Genomic DNA, 17940 nt, shown 5'->3' on the forward strand with positions numbered 1-17940 from the left:
AAACTGTAATATCTTATGTTGCACTGAGTTGTGGCTGAACGATGACGTGAATAACATACAGCTGGCAGGGTTTACGCTGCATCGGCAAGATAGAACAGCCGCCTCTGGTAAGACAAGTGGTGGTGGTCTGTATATATTTGTAAACAACAGCTGGTGCATGAAATCTAATGGTAAGGAAGTCTCGAGGTTTTGCTCGTGGTAAACTGTAGACCACACTATCTACCAAGAGAGTTTTCATCTATATTCTTCGTAGATGTCTATTTACCACCACAAACCAATGCTGGCACTAAGACCGCACTCAATGAGCTGTATACGGCCATAAGCAAACAGGAAAATGCTCATCCAGATGTAGCGCTCCTAGTGGCCGGGGACTTTAATGCAGGGAAACTTAAATCAGTTTCACCTAATTTCTATCAGCATGTTAAATGTGCAACCAGAGGAAGAAAAACCCTAGACCACCTTTACTCCACACACAGAGACGCATACAAAGCTCTCCCTCGCCCCCCATTTGGCAAATCTGACCATACTTCTACCCTCCTGATTCCTGCTTACAAGCAAAAACTAAAGCAGGAAGCACCAGTGACTCAGTCAATAAAGAAGTGGTCAGATGAAGCAGATGCTAAGCTACAGGACTGATTTGCTAGCACAGACTGGAATATGTTCCAGGATTCCTCCGATAGCATTGAAGAGTACACCACATCAGTCACTGGCTTCATCAATAAGTGCATCGATGACGTCGTCCCAACAGTGACTGTACGTACATACCCCAACCAGAAGCCATGGATTACAGGCAACATCCACACTGAGCTAAAGGGTAGAGCTTCCGCATTCAAGGAGCTGGACTCTAACCCAGAAGCTTATAATAAATCCCTCTATGCCCCCCCAACGAACCATCAAACAGGCATAGCGTCAATACAGGACTAAGATTGAATCGTACTACACCGGCTCCGACGCTCGTTGGATGTGGCAGGGCTTGCAAACTATTACAGACTACAAAGGGAAGCACAGCCCAGAGCTGCCCATTGACACGTGCCTACCAGATTAGCTAAATTACTAACTTGCTCGCTTCGAGGCAAGCAACACTAAAGCATGCATGAGAGCATCAGCTGTTCTGGATGACTGTGTGATCACGCTCTCCATAGCCGATGTGAGTAAGATCTTTAAACAGGTCAACATTTACAAGGCCGCAGGGCCACATGGATTACCAGGACGTGTACTCCGAGCATGCGCTGACAAACTGGCAAGTGTCTTCACTCACATTTTCAACCTGTCCCTGGCTGAGTCTGTAATACAAACGTGTTTCAAGCAGATCACCATAGTCCCTGTGCCCAAGAACACTAAGGTAATCTGCCTAAATGACTACCGACCCATAGCACTCACGTCTATAGCCATGAAGTGCTTTGAAAGGCTGGTCATGGCTCACATCAACACCATCATCCCAGAAACCCTAGACCCACTTCAATTTGCATACTGCCTCAACAGATCCACAGATGATGCAATCTCTATTGTACTCCACACTGCCCTTTCTCACCTCGTCAAAAGGAACACCTATGTGAGAATGCTATTCATTGACTACAGCTCAGCGTTCAACACCACTAAGCTAAGGACCCTGGGACTAAACACCTCCCTCTGCAACTGGATCCTGGTGGGCCGCCCCCAGGTGGTAACAACACATCTGCCACGCTGATCCTGAACACGGTTGCCCCTCGGGTGCATGCTCAGTCCCCTCCTGTACTCCCTGTTCACTCATGACTGCATGGTCAGGCACGACTCCAACACCATCATTAAGTTTGCAGACGACACAACAGTGGTAGGCCTGCTCACCGACAACGATGAGACAGCCTATAGGGAGGAGGTCAGAGACCTGGCAGTGTGGTCTCTCAACGTGATCAAGACAGAGGAGATGATTGTGGACTACAGGAAAAGGAGGACCGAGCACCCCACCATTCTCGTCGACGGGGCTGTAGTGGAGCAGGTTGAGAGCTTCAAGTTCCTTGGCGTCCACATCACCAACAAACTATCATGATCCAATCACACCAAGACAGTCGTGAAGAGGGCACGACAAAGCCTATTCCCCCTCAGGAGACTAAAACGATTTGGCATGGGTCCTCAGATCCTCAAAAGGTTCTACAGCTGCACCATCGAGAGCATCCTGACTGGTTGCATCACCTCCTGGTATGGCAGCTGCTCGGGCCTCCTCGGCCACATTACAAAGGGAATTGTGTATGGCCCAGTACATCACTAGGGCCAAGCTTCCTGCCATCCAGGACCTCTATACCAGGCGGTGTCAGAGGAAGGCCCTAAAAATTGTCAATGACTCCAGCCACCCTAGTCATAGACTGTTCTCTTTGCTACCGCACGGCAAGCAGTAGTGGAGCGCCAAGTCTAGGTCCAAGAGGCTTCTTAATAGCTTCTACCCCCAAGCCATAAGACTCCTGAACAGCTAATCAAATGGATTCCCAGACTATTTGCATTGTGTGTGACCCCCCCCCCCCCCCCCCTTTCATGCTGCTGCTACTAACAGAGAGATCTCTGTTTATTATCTATGCATTGTCACTTTAACTCTACCTACATGCACATATTACCTCCATTTTTTACTTATCTATTTTTTACTTAACACTTATTTTTCTTAAAACTGCATTGTTGGTTAAGGGCTTGTAAGTAAGCATTTCACTGTAAGGTCTACACCTGTTGAATTCGGCACATGTAACAATGGCGGTGTTCTATTCTGGTTAGAGCCTGTTTGCGCTGTTCTGTGAAGGGAGTAGTACACAGCATTGTACGAGATCTTCAGTTTCTTAGCATTTATCACATGGATTAGCCTTCATTTCTCAGAACAAGAATAGACTGACGAGTTTCAGAAGAAAGTGCTTTGTTTCTGGCCATTTTGAACCTGTAATCGAACCCACAAATGCTGATGCTTCAGATACTCAACAAGTCTCAAGAAGGCCAGTTTTATTGCTTCTTTAACAACAGTTTTCAGCTGTGCTAACATAATTGCAAAAAGGTTTTCTAATGATCAGCCTTTTAAAATTAAAAACTTGGATTAGCTAACACAATGTGCCGTTGGAACACAGGAGTGATGGTTGCTGATAATGGGCCTCTGTACGCCTATGTAGATATTCCATAAAAAATCTGCCATTTCCAGCTACAATAGTCATTTACAACATTAACAATGTCAACACTGTATTTCTGATCAATTTGATGTTATTTTAATGGATGAAAAATATGCTTTTCTTTCACAAACAAGGACATTTCTAAGTGACCCCAAACATTTGAACGGTAGTGTATATATGTATACCAATCGTATTATAGAATAATAGTATAATAATAGTGAAGACATCAAAACTAAGAAATAAAACATATGGAATCATGTAGTTACCAATTTCTTTTTCAACAAATCAAAATGTAATTTTGATTTCAGATTCTTCAATATAGCCACCCTTTGCCTTGATGACTGCTTTGCACACTCTTGGCATTCTCTCAACCAGCTTCATGAGGTAGTGACCTGAAATGCATTTCAATGAACAGGTGTGCATAGTTAAAAGTTAATTTGGGGAATTTCTTTCCTTCTTAATGCGTTTGAGCCAACCACTTGTGTTGTGACAAGGTAGGGTTGGTATACAAAAGATAGCCCTATTTAGTAAAAGACTCAGTCCATATTATGGCAAAGAACAGCTCAAATAAGCAAAGAGAAATGACAGTCCATCATTACTTTAAGACATGAAGGTCAGTCAATATGGAAAATGTATAGTATAGAAATGCAGTAAATTAACCTTGGCTACAGCCCTGCCTATGATATTATACTAAACAAAACTATAAACACAACATGCAACATTTTCAAAGATTTTATTGAGTTACAGTTCATATAAGGATATCAGCCAATTGAAATAAATAAATTAGGCCCTAATTTATGGATTTCACGAGACGTGGGAATACAGATAGGCATCTCTTGGTCACATATACCTTAAAAAAATAAAGTTAGGGGCGTGGATCAGAAAACCAGTCAGTGATTGGTTTGACCACCATTTACCTCATGCAGCACGACACATCTCCTTTGCATAGAGTTGACCAGGCTGTTGATTGTGGCCTGTGGAATGTTGTCCCACTCTTCTTCAATGGCTGTGCGAAGTTGATTAATATTGTCAGGAAATGGAACACGCTGTTGCACATGTCAATCCTGAGCACCCCAAACGTGCTCATTGGGTGATATGTCTGGTGAGTAAGCAGGCCATGAAATAAGACCAAATTATTTTTTTAAACGACGACCTACCCCGGCCAAACCCTCCCCTAACCCGAACGACGCTGGGCCAATTGTGCATCGACCTATGGTACTCCAGACCACAGCCGATTGTGATCCAGCCCGGGATCGAAGCAGGGATCAAACCAGGGTCTGTAGTGATGCCTCTAGCACTGAGATGCAGTGCCTTATACCTCTGCACCACTCGGGAACCACAAATGGGGCATAGTGCCGTGCATTATCATGCTGAAACATGAGGGGATTGTGGCGGATGAATGGCACGACAATGGGCCTCAGGATCTCGTCCCGTTATCTCTGTGCATTCAAATTGCCATTGATAAAATACCATAACCCCACCGCCACCATTGTTGCACTCTGCTCACAATGTTGACATCAGCAAAACTCTCACCCACACAACACCATACACGTGGTCTGCGGTTGTGAGAACGGTTGGACGTACTACCAAATTCTCTAAGATGACGCTGGAGGCGGCTTATGGAAGAGAAATTAACATTAAAATATCTGGCACCAGCTCTGGTGGACATTCCTGCAGTCAGCATGCCAATTGCATGCTCCATCATCACTTTAGACATCTGTGGCAGTGTTGTGTGACAAAACTCACATTTTAGATTGGCCTTTTATTTTCCCCAGCACAAGGTGCATCTGTGTAATGATCATGCTGTTGAATCAGTTTCTTGATATGCCACATCTGTCAGGTGGATGGACTAACTTTGGCAAAGGAGAAATGCTCACTAACAAGGATGTAAACTAATTTGTGCACAAAGTTTCAGAGGAATAAGCTTTTTGTGCCTTTGGAACATTTCTGGGATCTTTTATTTCAGCTCATGAAACATGGGACCAACACTTCACATGTTGAGTTTATATTTTTGTTCAGTGTAGTTAATTCACATAAAGATGTATCCCAGTAAGCAAAATTACGTTGAGATTTGGATCTGGTATGCTCTGGCCAAAACTTGTTTCGGGGCGAAGCTCATTAGAATAATACCCAGCATGATTTGCAAGTGTTTGTTTTTACATTAAAATGTTGGTCACTTACCAGACGCTCTTATCCACGCCGACTGACAGTCAGTGCATTGAACTAAGGTAGATAAACAACATCATATACTGATAAGATACTTATCTCTCCTCCCTAACAACGGGAGTCATTGTCCACAAAGCGGCATAGCGGGCTGTCTAGCTCCCACCTATCCTTTCTTTGGATTGGTGGATACATCTCATTATTTTAATACTATTTGAACATTTGATGAGGGTTGTTGACGTCAACTGCCTGTATTCAAGAAAGAGATGCTATGCTACTAGCCTCGTACTATGAATATACATAGCCATCTTGAGACAAGTCAAATTGTATTTGTCACATGCCACAAATACAACAGGTGTAGACCTTACAGTGAAATGCTTACTTACAAGACCTTAACCAACAATGCAGTTAAGAAAATAACAACAAAAAAGTAAGAGATAAGAATAACAAATGATTAACTAAAGAGCAGCAGTAAAAAACAATAGCCGGGCTATATACAGGGGGAACCGATACAGAGTCAATGTGCGGGGGGCACCGGTGTCGAGGTAATATGTACATGTGGGTAGAGTTATTAAAGTGACTATGTCATAACGGTTGCTGTGTTGAATGGACCAAACTGCAGGCGGAATGTGGATACTCATCCTTTTAATATTTTAGAGCAAAGTATACACAGAAAACAATAAACACGAACGACTCCAGACAGGCTAACAGGCTACTTACAAAATCATAGCAGTGTTAACACAACCACCCACAAACCCAAGTGACAAACATACTCCTAAATATATGACTCCCAATCAGGAACAACGATAACCAGCTGTCCCTGATCGGGAGCCAAACAGACCAACATAGAAACACAACACCCAGAACAAACATACACAGACATCTTCTGCCACGTCCTGACCAAAATACTACACAACTACACCCTCTGCTGGTCAGGACATGACAGACTATGCGTAGATAATAACAGAGAGTAGCAGCAGCGTAGAAGAGGTGGGGGGGGGCGCAATGAAAATAGTCTGGGTAGCCATTTGATTAGCTGTTCAGGAGTCTTATGGCTTGGGGGTAGAAGCTATTTAGGAGCCTCATGGGCCTACACTTGGCACTCAGGAACCGCTTGCCGTGCGGTGTCAGAGTGAACAGTCTATTACTAGGGTGGCTGGAGTCTTTTACCATTTTTTGGGCCTTTCTCTGACAACGCCAGGTATAGAGATCCTGGATGGCAGGAAGCTTGGTCCCGGTGATGTACTGGGCCGTACACACTACCCTCTGTAGTGCCTGCGGTCGGAGGCCGAGCAGCTGCAATACCAGGCAGTAATGCAACCTGTCAGGATGCTCTCGATGGTGCAGCTGTAAAACCTTTTGAGGATCTGAGGACCAATGCCAGATCTTTTCAGTCTCCTGAGGGGTAATAGGTTTTGTTGTGCCCTCTTCACGACTGTCTTGGTGTGCTTGGACCATGTTAGTTTGTTGGTGATGTGGACGCCAAGGAACTTGAAGCTCTCAACCTGCTCCACTACAGCCCCGTCGATGAGAATGGGGGCGTGCTCGGTCCTCCTTTTCCTGTAGTCCACAATCATCTCCTTTGTCTTGATCAAATTGAGGGAGAGGTTGTTGTCCTGGCACCACATGGTCAGGTCTCTGACCTCCTCCCTATAGGCTGTCTCATCATTGTCGGTGATCAGGCCTACCACTGTTGTGTCATCGGCAAACTTAATGATGGTGTTGGAGCCGTGCCAGGCCGTGCAGTCATGAGTGAACAGGGAGTACAGGAGGGAAATGAGCACGCACCCCTGAGGGGCCCCCGTGTTGAGGATCAGCATGGTGGATGTGTTGTTACCTACCCTTACCACCTGGGGGCGGCCCGTCAGGAAGTCCAGGATCCAGTTACAGAGGGAGGTGTTTAGTCCCAGAGTCCTTAGCTTACTGATGAGCTTTGAGGGCACTATGGTGTTGTACGCTGAGCTGTAGTCAATGAATAGCATTCTCACATAGGTGTTCCTTTTGTCCAGGTGTGAAAGGGCAGTGCGGCTTGCAATAAAGATTGCTTCATCTGTGGATCTGTTTGGGTGGTATGCAAATTGGAGTGGGTCTAGGGTTTCTGGGATAATGGTGTTGATGTGAGCCATGACCAGCCTTTCAAAGCATTTCATTGCTACAGACGTGAGTGCTACGGGTCGGTAGTCATTTAGGCATGTTACCTTAGTGTTCTTGGGCACAGGGACTATGATGGTCTGCTTGAAACATGTTGGTATTACAGCCTCAGACAGGGAGAGGTTGAAAATGTTAGTGAAGACACTTGCCAGATGGTACACGTCCTGGTAATCCATCTGGCCCTGTTTAAAGGTCTTACTCACATCGGCTGAGGAGAGCGTGATCACACAGTCGTCCGGCTCAGCTGATGCTCTCATGCATGTTTCAGTGTTACTTGCCTCGATGCGAGCATAAAAGTTATTTAGCTAGTCTGGTAGGCTTGTGTCACTGGGCAGCTCTTGGCTGTGCTTCCCTTTGTAGTCTGTAATAGTTTGCAGGCCCTGCCACATCCGATAAGTGTCAGAGCCGGTGTAGTATGATTCAATCTTAGCCCTGTATTGACACTTTGCCTGGTTGATGGTTCGTCGGAGGGCATAGCGGGATTTCTTAGAAGCTTCCGGGGTAGAGTCCAGCTCCTTGAAAGCATCAGCTCTACCCTTTTGCTGACTGCGAATGTTGCCTGTAATCCATGGCTTCTGGTTAGGGTATGTACGTACAGTCACTGTGGGGACGAAGTCCTCAATGCACTTGTAAATGCACTGATAAAGCCAGTGACTGATGTGGTGTACTCCTCAATGCCATTGGAAGAATCCCGGAACATATTCCAGTCTGTGCAAGCAAAACTCCTGTAGCTTAGCATCTGCTTCATCTGACCACTTTTTTATAGACCGAGTCACTGGTGCTTCCTGCTTTAATTTTTGCTTGTAAGCAGGAATCAGGAGGATATAATTATGGTCAGATTTGCCAAATGGGGGGCAAGGGAGAGCTTTGTATGCGTCTCTGTGTGTGGAGTAAAGGTGGTCTATAATTGTTTTCCCTCTGGTGCATATTTAACATGCTGATAGAAATGAGGTAAAACTGATTTAAGTTTCCCTGCATTAAAGTCCCCGGCCACTAGGAGCGCCACCTCTGGATGACCTTTTCCTGTTTGCTTATAGCTGTATACAGCTCATTGAGTGTGGTTTTAGTGCCAGCAGCGGTCTGTGGTGGAATGTAAATAGCTATTAAAAATATAGATGAAAACTCTCTAGGTAGATAGTGTGGTCTACAGGTTATGATGAGATAGATATTGTGCACCAGTTGTTGTATACAGAAATGCATAGGCCCCCGCCCCGTGTCTTACCAGAGGCTGCTGTTCTGTCGTGCCAATAGAGTGAATAACCCACCAGCTGTATGTTCTTAATGTTGTCGTTCAGCCACAACTCGGTGAAACATAAGATATTACAGTTTTTAATGTCCCGTTGGTAGGATAAACCTGCTTTCATTTTGTCCCATTTATTTTCCAGCGATTGAACGTTAGCTAGCAGGATGGAAGGCATGGGAGATAAGCCACTCGTCACCTGATCCTCACAAGGCACCTTGATCTCTTTCCGCGAAATCTGCGTTTCCTTCTCCAGCGAATAACGGGGATCTAGGCCTGGTCGGGTGTCTGTATTATATCCCTCCCGTCCGACTCATTAAAGAAGAACTTTTCATCCAGTTTGAGGTGAGAAAATGCAGTTCTGATGTCCAGAAGCTCTTTTCGGTCATAAGAGACGGTAGCAGCAACATTATGTACAAAACAAGTTATTGTTGGTTAAGAGCCGATAAGACGGCAGCCTTCCTCTCCGGCGCCATCATTCAAAGAATTACGCCGATATAAAGTTTTTTTTTTCTCAAAGTTGCAGGGATGTCATGTGTCCTAGTTATATCAGTACACCCGTAACAACTTAAGCATCGTAAAACTTCTATTCAATTAAATAAACCTCACGAAGCAAATAAGCCATACATTTTAGTTTTTGCTTAAATTAGACACTCATTGACCGCCATACAAAAAGTCCTTACTTGGTGGGCGAAAAAAATTAAAAACGTCACCTGCTGGAGGGAGCTATATTTTGGGCTTCTCTCTTAACCTGTTCTTCTCTGGCTAAATCTGCCAGGTTATCTGATGGTAGCAGCTAACATATAGCGTGTGATCATGTGCAACTATTTCAACGATTTTAATTGGCTGATGCACATTTTGAGAAGGAGACAAAGTTTAAACGTAAACTTTTTCTAATGTTCGCAAACATGTCCCCGTTCAGTTTTAGTCTTTGTCTCCATTACACAGACCCTTCAGTGACGACAAAGGAAATTACTGAAACAAAACCCACAAATAAAACAACTGCAGATACATTTAAACACATTATTTTATTAGAGGTAGTGAGGTATTGAAGTCAGGAAATAAATACAGGGGGTTTGATAAAGAATCTGCTTACATTCATTCAGTGATGCAATTATTTTAACATAAAACATTTAGAACTTTACATGTTACAATATGTGCAATACATTAGAAAAAAACATTTTTCAAATGGAAACTTTTCAGAAAGGCACTTCTAAGTTTTGTTCTGATTGTATGGTTGTCCTTGAGTAAATGTTGTGTCCTGGTCGTTCTTAAGAAGGGCTGAGCGCAGCTGTTGTAAGGTGAAGTTGCTCCTAGACACTGATCTTGGGTCAGTTTTACATTTCCCCCACTAATGGTTAAGGTTAGAATTGGGGAGGGGAAGCTGATCCTAGACCTGTACCTAGGGGTAACTTCACCCCAGAGCCAACTCAGCTAGTTAGCGCTTGGAAAGCTGGTCAGCCAACCAGTCCAGTCCCTCCAACAGACCTGAACCCTGGGTCGCACAGGTAGCCTGGACAAACCACTGAGGAGAGAGGACAAACAGTCAGTCATTAACAGGTAGCCTGGACAAACCACTGAGATGACAAACAATCAGAGTGCATTATTTAGCAAATCTGGGCAGGGATTCAATCCAAGGCGAGTTGTAGTATTCGACATTTAAAGGGATACATCAGGATTTTGGGAATGACGCCCTTTATCTACTCCCAGAATCAGATGAACTCATGGACACCATTTTTACATTTGAAGTCGGAAGTTCACATTCTCCTCAGCCAAATACATTTAAACTCAGTTTTTCACAATTCCTGACATTTAATCCTAGTAAAAATCCCCTGTCTAAGGTCAGTTAGGATCACCACTTTATTTTAAGAATGTGAAATGTCAGAATAATATTAGAGAGAATTATTTATTTCAGCTTTTATTTCTTTCATCACATTCCCAGTGGGTCAGAAGTTTACATACACTCAAATAGTATTTGGTAGCATTGCCTTTAAATTGTTTAACTTAGGTCAAACGTTTTGGGTAGCCTTCCACAAGCTTCCCAGAATAAGTTGGGTGAATTTTGGCCCATTCCTCCTGACAGAGCTGGTGTAACTGAGTTAGGTTTGTAGGCCTCCTTGCTCACACATGCTTTTTCAGGTCTGCCCACAAATTTTCTATAGGATTGAGGTCAGGGCTTTGTGATAGGTACTCCAATACCTTGACTTTGTTGTCCTTAAGCCATTTTGCCACAACTTTGGAAGTATGCTTGGGGTCATTGTCCATTTGGAAGACCCATTTGTGACCAAGCTTTAACTTCCTGACTGATGTCTTGAGTTCCTTCCTGACTGATGTCCGGGTTGGCACCCCCATCTTGGGTTCGTGCCGCAGGGGAAATCTTTGTGGGCTATACTCAGCCTTGTCTCAGGATGGTAAGTTGGTGTTTGAAGATATCCCTCTAGTGGTGTGGGGGCTGTGCTTTGGCAAAGTGGGTAGAGTTATATCCTGCCTGTTTGTCCCTGTCCGGGGGTATCGTCGGACGGGGCCACAGTGTCTCCCGACCCCTCCTGTCTCAGCCTCCAGTATTTATGCTGCAGTAGTTTATGTGTCGGGGGGCCAGGGTCAGTCTGTTATATCTGGAGTATTTCTCCTGTCTTATCCGGTGTCCTGTGTGAATGTAAGTATGCTCTCTCTAATTCTCTCTCTTTCTCTCTCTTTTTTTCTCTCTTTCTTCCTTTCTCTCTCTCGGAGAGCCTGAGCCCTTGGACCATGCCTCAGGACTACCTGGCCTGATGGCTCCTTGCTGTCCCCAGTCCACCTGGTCATACTGCTGCTCCAGTTTCAACTGTTCTGCCCTCAGCTATGGAACCCTGACCTGTTCACCGGACGTGAAGCAACATCTCAATCAATCAAATTTATTTGTAAAGCCCTTCTTACATCAGCTGATGTCACAAAGTGCTGTACAGAAACCCAGCCTAAAACCCCAAACAGCAAGCAATGCAGATGTAGAAGCACGGTGGCTAGGAAAAACTCCCTAGAAAGGCCAGAACCTAGGAAGAAACCTAGAGAGGAACCAGGCTATGAGGGGTGGCCAGTCCTCTTCTGGCTGTCCACATAATTTTCCTTCCTCATGTTGCCATGTATTTTGTGAGGTGCACCAATCCCGACCTGCATTAAAGCACCCCACAACATGATGCTGCCACCCCGTGCTTCACAGTTGGGATGGTGTTCTTTGGCTTGCAAGCCTTCCCCTTTTTCCTCCAAACATAACGATGGTCATTATGGCCAAAAAGTTATATTTTTGTTTCATCAGGCCAGAGGACATTTCTCCAAAAAGCACGATCTTTGTCCTCATGTGCAGTTGCAAACCGTAGTCTGGCTTTTTTATGGCGGTTTTGGAGCAGTGGCTTCTTCCTTGCTGAGCGGCCTTTCAGGTTATGTCGATATAGGACTCGTTTTACTGTGGATATAGATACTTTTGTACCTGTTTCTTCCAGCATCTTCACAAGGTCCTTTGCTGTTGTTCTGGGATTGATTTGCACTTTTCACACCAAAGTACGTTCATCTCTAGGAGACAGAACGCGTCTCCTTCATGAGCGTTATGACGCTGCGTGGTCCCATGGTGTTTATACTTGCGTACTATTGTTTGTACAGATGAACATGGTACATTCAGGCATTTGGAAATTGCTCCCAAGGACAAACCAGACTTGTTGAGGTCTACAAATTTTTTTTTTAGGTCTTAGCTGATTTCTTTTGATTTTCCCATGATGTCAAGAAAAGAGGCACTGAGTTTGAAGGTAGGCCTTGAAATACATCCACAGGTACACCTCAAATGAAGTCAATTAGCCTATCAGAAGCTTCTAAAGCCATGACATCATTTTCTGGAATTGTCCAAGCTGTTTAAAGGCACAGACAACTTAGTGTATGTAACTTCTGACCCACTGGAATTGTGATACAGTGAATTATAAGTGAAATAATCTGTCTGTAAACAATTGTTGGAAAAATGACTTCTGTCATGCACAAAGTAGATGTCCTAACCGACTTGCCAAAACTATAGTTTGTCAACAAGAAATTTGTGGAGTGGTTGAAAAACCAGTTTTAATGACTCCAACCTAAGTGTATGTAAACTTCCGACTTCAACTGTATGTCTTTGCATGCAGTTTGAAGAAAGTTGCTCATTAGCATTAACGCAATTGCTATCTAGCGTTAGCTCAATGACTGGAAGTCTATGGTAACTGCTAGCATGGTAACAGCTAGCATGCTAGTAGATACCATAGACTTCCAGTCATTGCGCTAATGCTAGCTAGAATTGGCTCGCGAAACCTTAGAGTTTCTAGATGGTCATTCTTACAGGAGTATTCAGTTGAAGTTTCCTCAGTCCCAGTTTATTTGTGATGTCACTGACAGACATGGCGTTGGGAAGGTCCTGTTTGTTGGCGAACACCAGCAGAACTACATCTCTCAACTGGTCCTCTTCAAGCTGTGGGTCAACAGCAAAGAACACAGGGAATCAGAACAGCCACAGTACTGACTGAGTTATTACACTTTTCTCTGTAATGTTGCATCGTGTGTGGAGGATCAATAACACAGAACACAGGGAATCAGAACAGCCACATTAAACAGGTAAACACTCGCTCCTATCTCTATTAGAACAGTCATATTACTGTATTATTACATTCCTCGTAGGGAATCAGAAAGATACCATTATACCGTTACTACGCTCCTCTCTGGTGGCCAAGAGCAAACTTAAGAGTTGCTATAGGAAAGTGTGGAAAGATTAATGGAAGGACAGGTGACTCACCATGTTCTGTAGTTCCTCTGAGGCATCATTTATCCTCTCAGGATCGTTGCTGTCTACCACAAATATAAGACCCTGGATGAAGACATTGGAACACAGACACATGCTTTTAAGGAATGAGGAAAATTGGAATTGGAATTTGAGTTCATTTTCTGAATTGACTGGATTTGAAATGGATCCAATAGTTAAGGCTATTAGGGTAAGAATACCTGAGTGTTTAAGTGAGGCTGTTAGGGTTAGTTGAGGCTGTTAGTTGAGGTTTATTAGGGTTAGGCTTAGTTGAGGCTGTTAGGGTTAGTTGAGGTTGTTAGGGTTAGGCTTAGCTGAGGCTGTTGGGGTTAGGTGAGGCTGTTAGGGTTAGGGTTAGTTGAGGCTGTTAGGGTTAGTTGAGACTGTTAGGGTTAGTTGAGGCTGGTAGATGAGGTTGTCAGAGTTAGTTAAGGCTGTTGGGGTTAGGGTTAGTTGAGGATGTTGGGGTTAGTTGAGAGGGTTAGGGTTAGTTGAGGATGTTGGGGTTAGTTGAGAGTGTTAGGGTTAGTTGAGGCTGCTAGATGACGTTGTCAGAGTTAGTGGAGGCTGTTGGGGTTAGGGTTAGTTGAGGATGTTGGGGTTAGTTGAGAGGGTTAGGGTTAGTTGAGGCTGGTAGATGAGGTTGTCAGAGTTAGTTAAGGCTGTTGGGCTTAGGGTTAGTTGAGGATGTTGGGGTTAGTTGAGAGGGTTAGGGTTAGTTGAGGCTGGTAGATGAGGTTGTCAGAGTTAGTTAAGGCTGTTGGGGTTAGGGTTAGTTGAGGATGTTGGGGTTAGGTTTAGTTGAGGATGTTCGGGTTAGTTGAGAGTGTTAGGGTTAGTTGAGGATGTTCGGGTTAGTTGAGACTGTTAGGGTTAGTTGAGACTGTTAGGGTTAGTTGAGCCTGTTAGGGTTAGTTGAGGCTGTTGGGGTTAGGTGAGGCTGTTAGGGTTAGTTGAGGCTGTTGGGGTTAGCTGAGGCTGTTGGGGTTAGGTGAGGCTGTTAGGGTTAGGGTTAGTTGAGGCTGTTAGGGTTAGTTGAGGCTGGTAGATGAGGTTGTCAGAGTTAGTTGAGGCTGTTGGGGTTAGGGTTAGTTGAGGATGTTGGGGTTAGTTGAGATGTGTTAGTGGTTAGTTGAGGCTGTTGGGGTTAGTTGAGAGGGTTAGGGTTAGTTGAGGATGTTGGGGTTAGTTGAGAGTGTTAGGGTTAGTTGAGGCTGGTAGATGAGGTTGTCAGAGTTAGTTGAGGCTGTTGGGGTTAGTAGAGAGGGTTAGGGTTAGTTGAGGATGTTGGGGTTAGTTGAGGCTGTTATGGTTAGTTGAGGCTGGTAGATAAGGTTGTCAGAGTTAGTTAAGGCTGTTGGGGTTAGGGTTAGTTGAGGATGTTGGGGTTAGTTGAGAGGGTTAGGGTTAGTTGAGGCTGGTAGATGAGGTTGTCAGAGTTAGTTGAGGCTGTTGGGGTTAGTTGAGAGGGTTAGGGTTAGTTGAGGATGTTGGGGTTAGTTGAGGCTGTTATGGTTAGTTAAGGCTGGTAGATAAGGTTGTCAGAGTTAGTTAAGGCTGTTGGGGTTAGGGTTAGTTGAGGCTTTTGGGGTTAGTTGAGAGGGTTAGGGTTAGTTGAGGCTGGTAGATGAGGTTGTCAGAGTTAGTTAAGGCTGTTGGGGTTAGGGTTAGTTGAGGATGTTGGGGTCAGTTGAGAGTGTTATGGTTAGTTGAGGATGTTGGGGTTAGTTGAGAGGGTTAGGGTTAGTTGAGGATGTTGGGGTTAGTTGAGGCTGTTAGGGTTAGTTGAGGCTGGTAGATGAGGTTGTCAGAGTTAGTTAAGGCTGTTGGGGTTAGGGTTAGTTCAGGATGTTGGGGTTAGTTGAGAGGGTTAGGGTTAGTTGAGAGGGTTAGGGTTAGTTGAGAGGGTTAGGGTTAGTACTACCTGAGTGTTCTGGTAGTAATGCTTCCACAGAGGTCTGATGACGTGCTGACCACCTACATCCCACACCGTGAAGCTGATGTTCTTGTACTCAACCGTCTCCACATTGAACCCTATGGTGATCAGCACAAAAGACATTCAGCTATGCTCTATCTAGCAGTCCTGGGTCAAATACATATGAGAAGCAAAAGATGTCAATCATCGGATATAGCCTATATATATCAATCAATGTTTACCAATAGTGGGGATAGTAGTGACAACTTCTCCAAGTTTTAGTTTGTACAGGACTGTGGTCTTCCCTGCAGCATCTAACCCAACTGTAGGAACAATATGGATCATTTTAAAACCGATGTAATATTAATAATATGCATATAATATAGGCCTATGTAAAATCAATCAAACAAAATAAATGTTATAACACATTGTAACAAATACATTGTAACATTGTACAAATATTGCAACATTGTAATAATAATGACATTAACAAAATTGCAAATAAGTCTTACCCATCAGAATTCTCATCTGTTTTTTCTCGAAGAAACGAGAGAAGAGTTGCGAAACCATAACACCCATTATTGCTAAAAAATATGTTTTGCTTTTTCAAATAATCCGAAAGGAATGAAATCTGCAGCAGCCAATCTCGCTCTTCAAACACTTCTGCAGGGGTATACAGCAGCTCACAGTGATTTATACGACTGGTTTGCATTGCGCTGCTTATATAGTCTACTCAACCACATGTGGAACGGGACACCAACATAGAGCACTGTCATTTCAGTCTGGTCACACAGGTACAACAGTCAATTGACTGCGACGATTCCTCTCTACACGTTTCATCCACGTCACTTTCACTTTGTTGGCCTCGGAATACAGGAAGTTGTAATGTTTCTCATGTGTAGAGATATCATCTGATTGGTCTACAAGGCTGCTATTCATTCTCTGTTAACTAAATGTTGTCTGATGATAAAGCCGATGTCACACGAAGCAACCTGTACGCATATGTTGTTGCTGGCAACAGAGTTGCATCTGGGTTGCTTCTTGAGGCAATTTCAATCGCGTTTGAATTGCTTCGTGTATCTGCAAAATTGCTTGAGATCATGGCACTTGCTACTATCATCTGCAACAGAAATTGCTTCCAGGTTTCTTCGTGTGAGTGACATCGGCTCTAGAGAGAAAGAGGTATACTCCCGTGTGTGTGTGTGTGTGTGTGTGTTAGTGTGTGTTAGTGTGTGAATTTCACAATGCTCTCTATTCAAGCAAATCAACAGAGAAAGAAACTGTGATGAAATAAAGACAAACCATTTAGTATCTAGATCCTAGTGTTCTGTTTATTCACATAAAAATACTTTCTCGAAATCTAAAGGCACAGCCTAGATTGGTGGCATATGTCTTAAGTAGTAGAACATGTCATTACTCCAAACTCGTGAAAGTGACAAGCTGACACCTTTTTATTTTCGTCAAAAGCTATTTAATATCGAACAAGTGCCTTTGATTTGACGGCCTGCACATTCGCAGTTCGGCGCGAAACAACCGTTTCTACGCATGAGTTTAGTTAGCCAAAGTCGGTCTGGACATCGCCTTCAAGCGTGATAGGCTAAAACTGCTTCTCCAATAGAAGTCCCCAGTATGTTCATACTGTACAGTCTTTGATTATAGTCTGTCAACAGGGTTTAGCTACATACAGTATGAGGACACTGAGGTCTGGACCTTATTTTTTGGAATAACAAAAACAAGTCATCAGTGGGGGCTGCCCAGGGGCGCTGATCTCCAGAGTCCCTCATTTATTTATCTTAACAAAATGTCATGTCATGGCAAAATGTGTAGAATCGCAGGAAATTAGCTTTAAAACGGCCAACATTTCTCCTCACCCTATGGCAAAATGTATAGAATTGCAGGAAATAAGCTGTAAAACTGCAACAACAACAAAAAAGTATAGCTAATGTGCTTGTAGATCGACTGAGGTGAATGAAACTACAGCAACCAATGTGTTAATGGCTGGGGTAATTGTGTTTCTGTGACAAAGTGAAATTGTAGTTTCCATCAACCTCACTCATGCTGCTGTAACCGATGTGAAATGGCTACGGTGGTGCGCGCTAATAGCGTTTCAATCAGTGACGTCACTCGCTCTGAGACCTGAAGTGGTTGTTCCCCTTGCGCTTTTGTGTCGCGATGGGTAACGATGCTTCGTGGGTGTCAGTTGTTGATGTGTTCAAGGGTCTCTGGTTTGAGCCCGGGTTGGGGCGAAGAGAGGGACGGAACCTACACTGGTACACTGCATGCAATGTAAATAGTGAAGAATAACGCTGTTCTCAGGCAGATAGTGTGTGAAACCATTCACTTAAGAAAAAGGTGTGATATTAATAACGTTTCCTTTCATTATGAGTTGTCGAATTCTCAAAAATATTTACTGCCATTGTAGTAAGGTTAGCAATATGAGAGGTCTTCACGTACCTTTTGTGTATTATTTTCCTTGAAAGTAGAGGTCGACCGATTAATCGGCATGGCCGATTAATTGGGGCCGATTTCAAGTTTTTGTAACAATCGGTAATCTGCATTTTTGTCACGT

General features: G+C 43.9%; 1 protein-coding gene across 1 annotated transcript; it reads right to left on the reverse strand.

Annotated features, from left to right (window-relative positions):
- Positions 1-9679: 9679 nt before the first annotated feature.
- On the reverse strand, positions 9680-16194 carry LOC106609174 (ADP-ribosylation factor 4). Its single transcript, XM_045723648.2, has 6 exons — positions 15884-16194; positions 15614-15694; positions 15381-15490; positions 13451-13522; positions 13001-13129; positions 9680-10195 (listed from the first exon to the last, which is right to left on the reverse strand). Exons 1-6 carry the CDS (start codon positions 15948-15950, stop codon positions 10109-10111), a joined length of 546 nt encoding a protein of 181 aa, XP_045579604.2. The 5' UTR covers positions 15951-16194; the 3' UTR covers positions 9680-10108.
- Between the last annotated feature and the right edge of the window lie 1746 nt (positions 16195-17940).

This window comes from Salmo salar, chromosome 01 (assembly GCF_965601325.2).
Source record: "Salmo salar chromosome 01, fSalSal1, whole genome shotgun sequence".
Classification (NCBI taxonomy): Eukaryota; Metazoa; Chordata; class Actinopteri; order Salmoniformes; family Salmonidae; genus Salmo; species Salmo salar.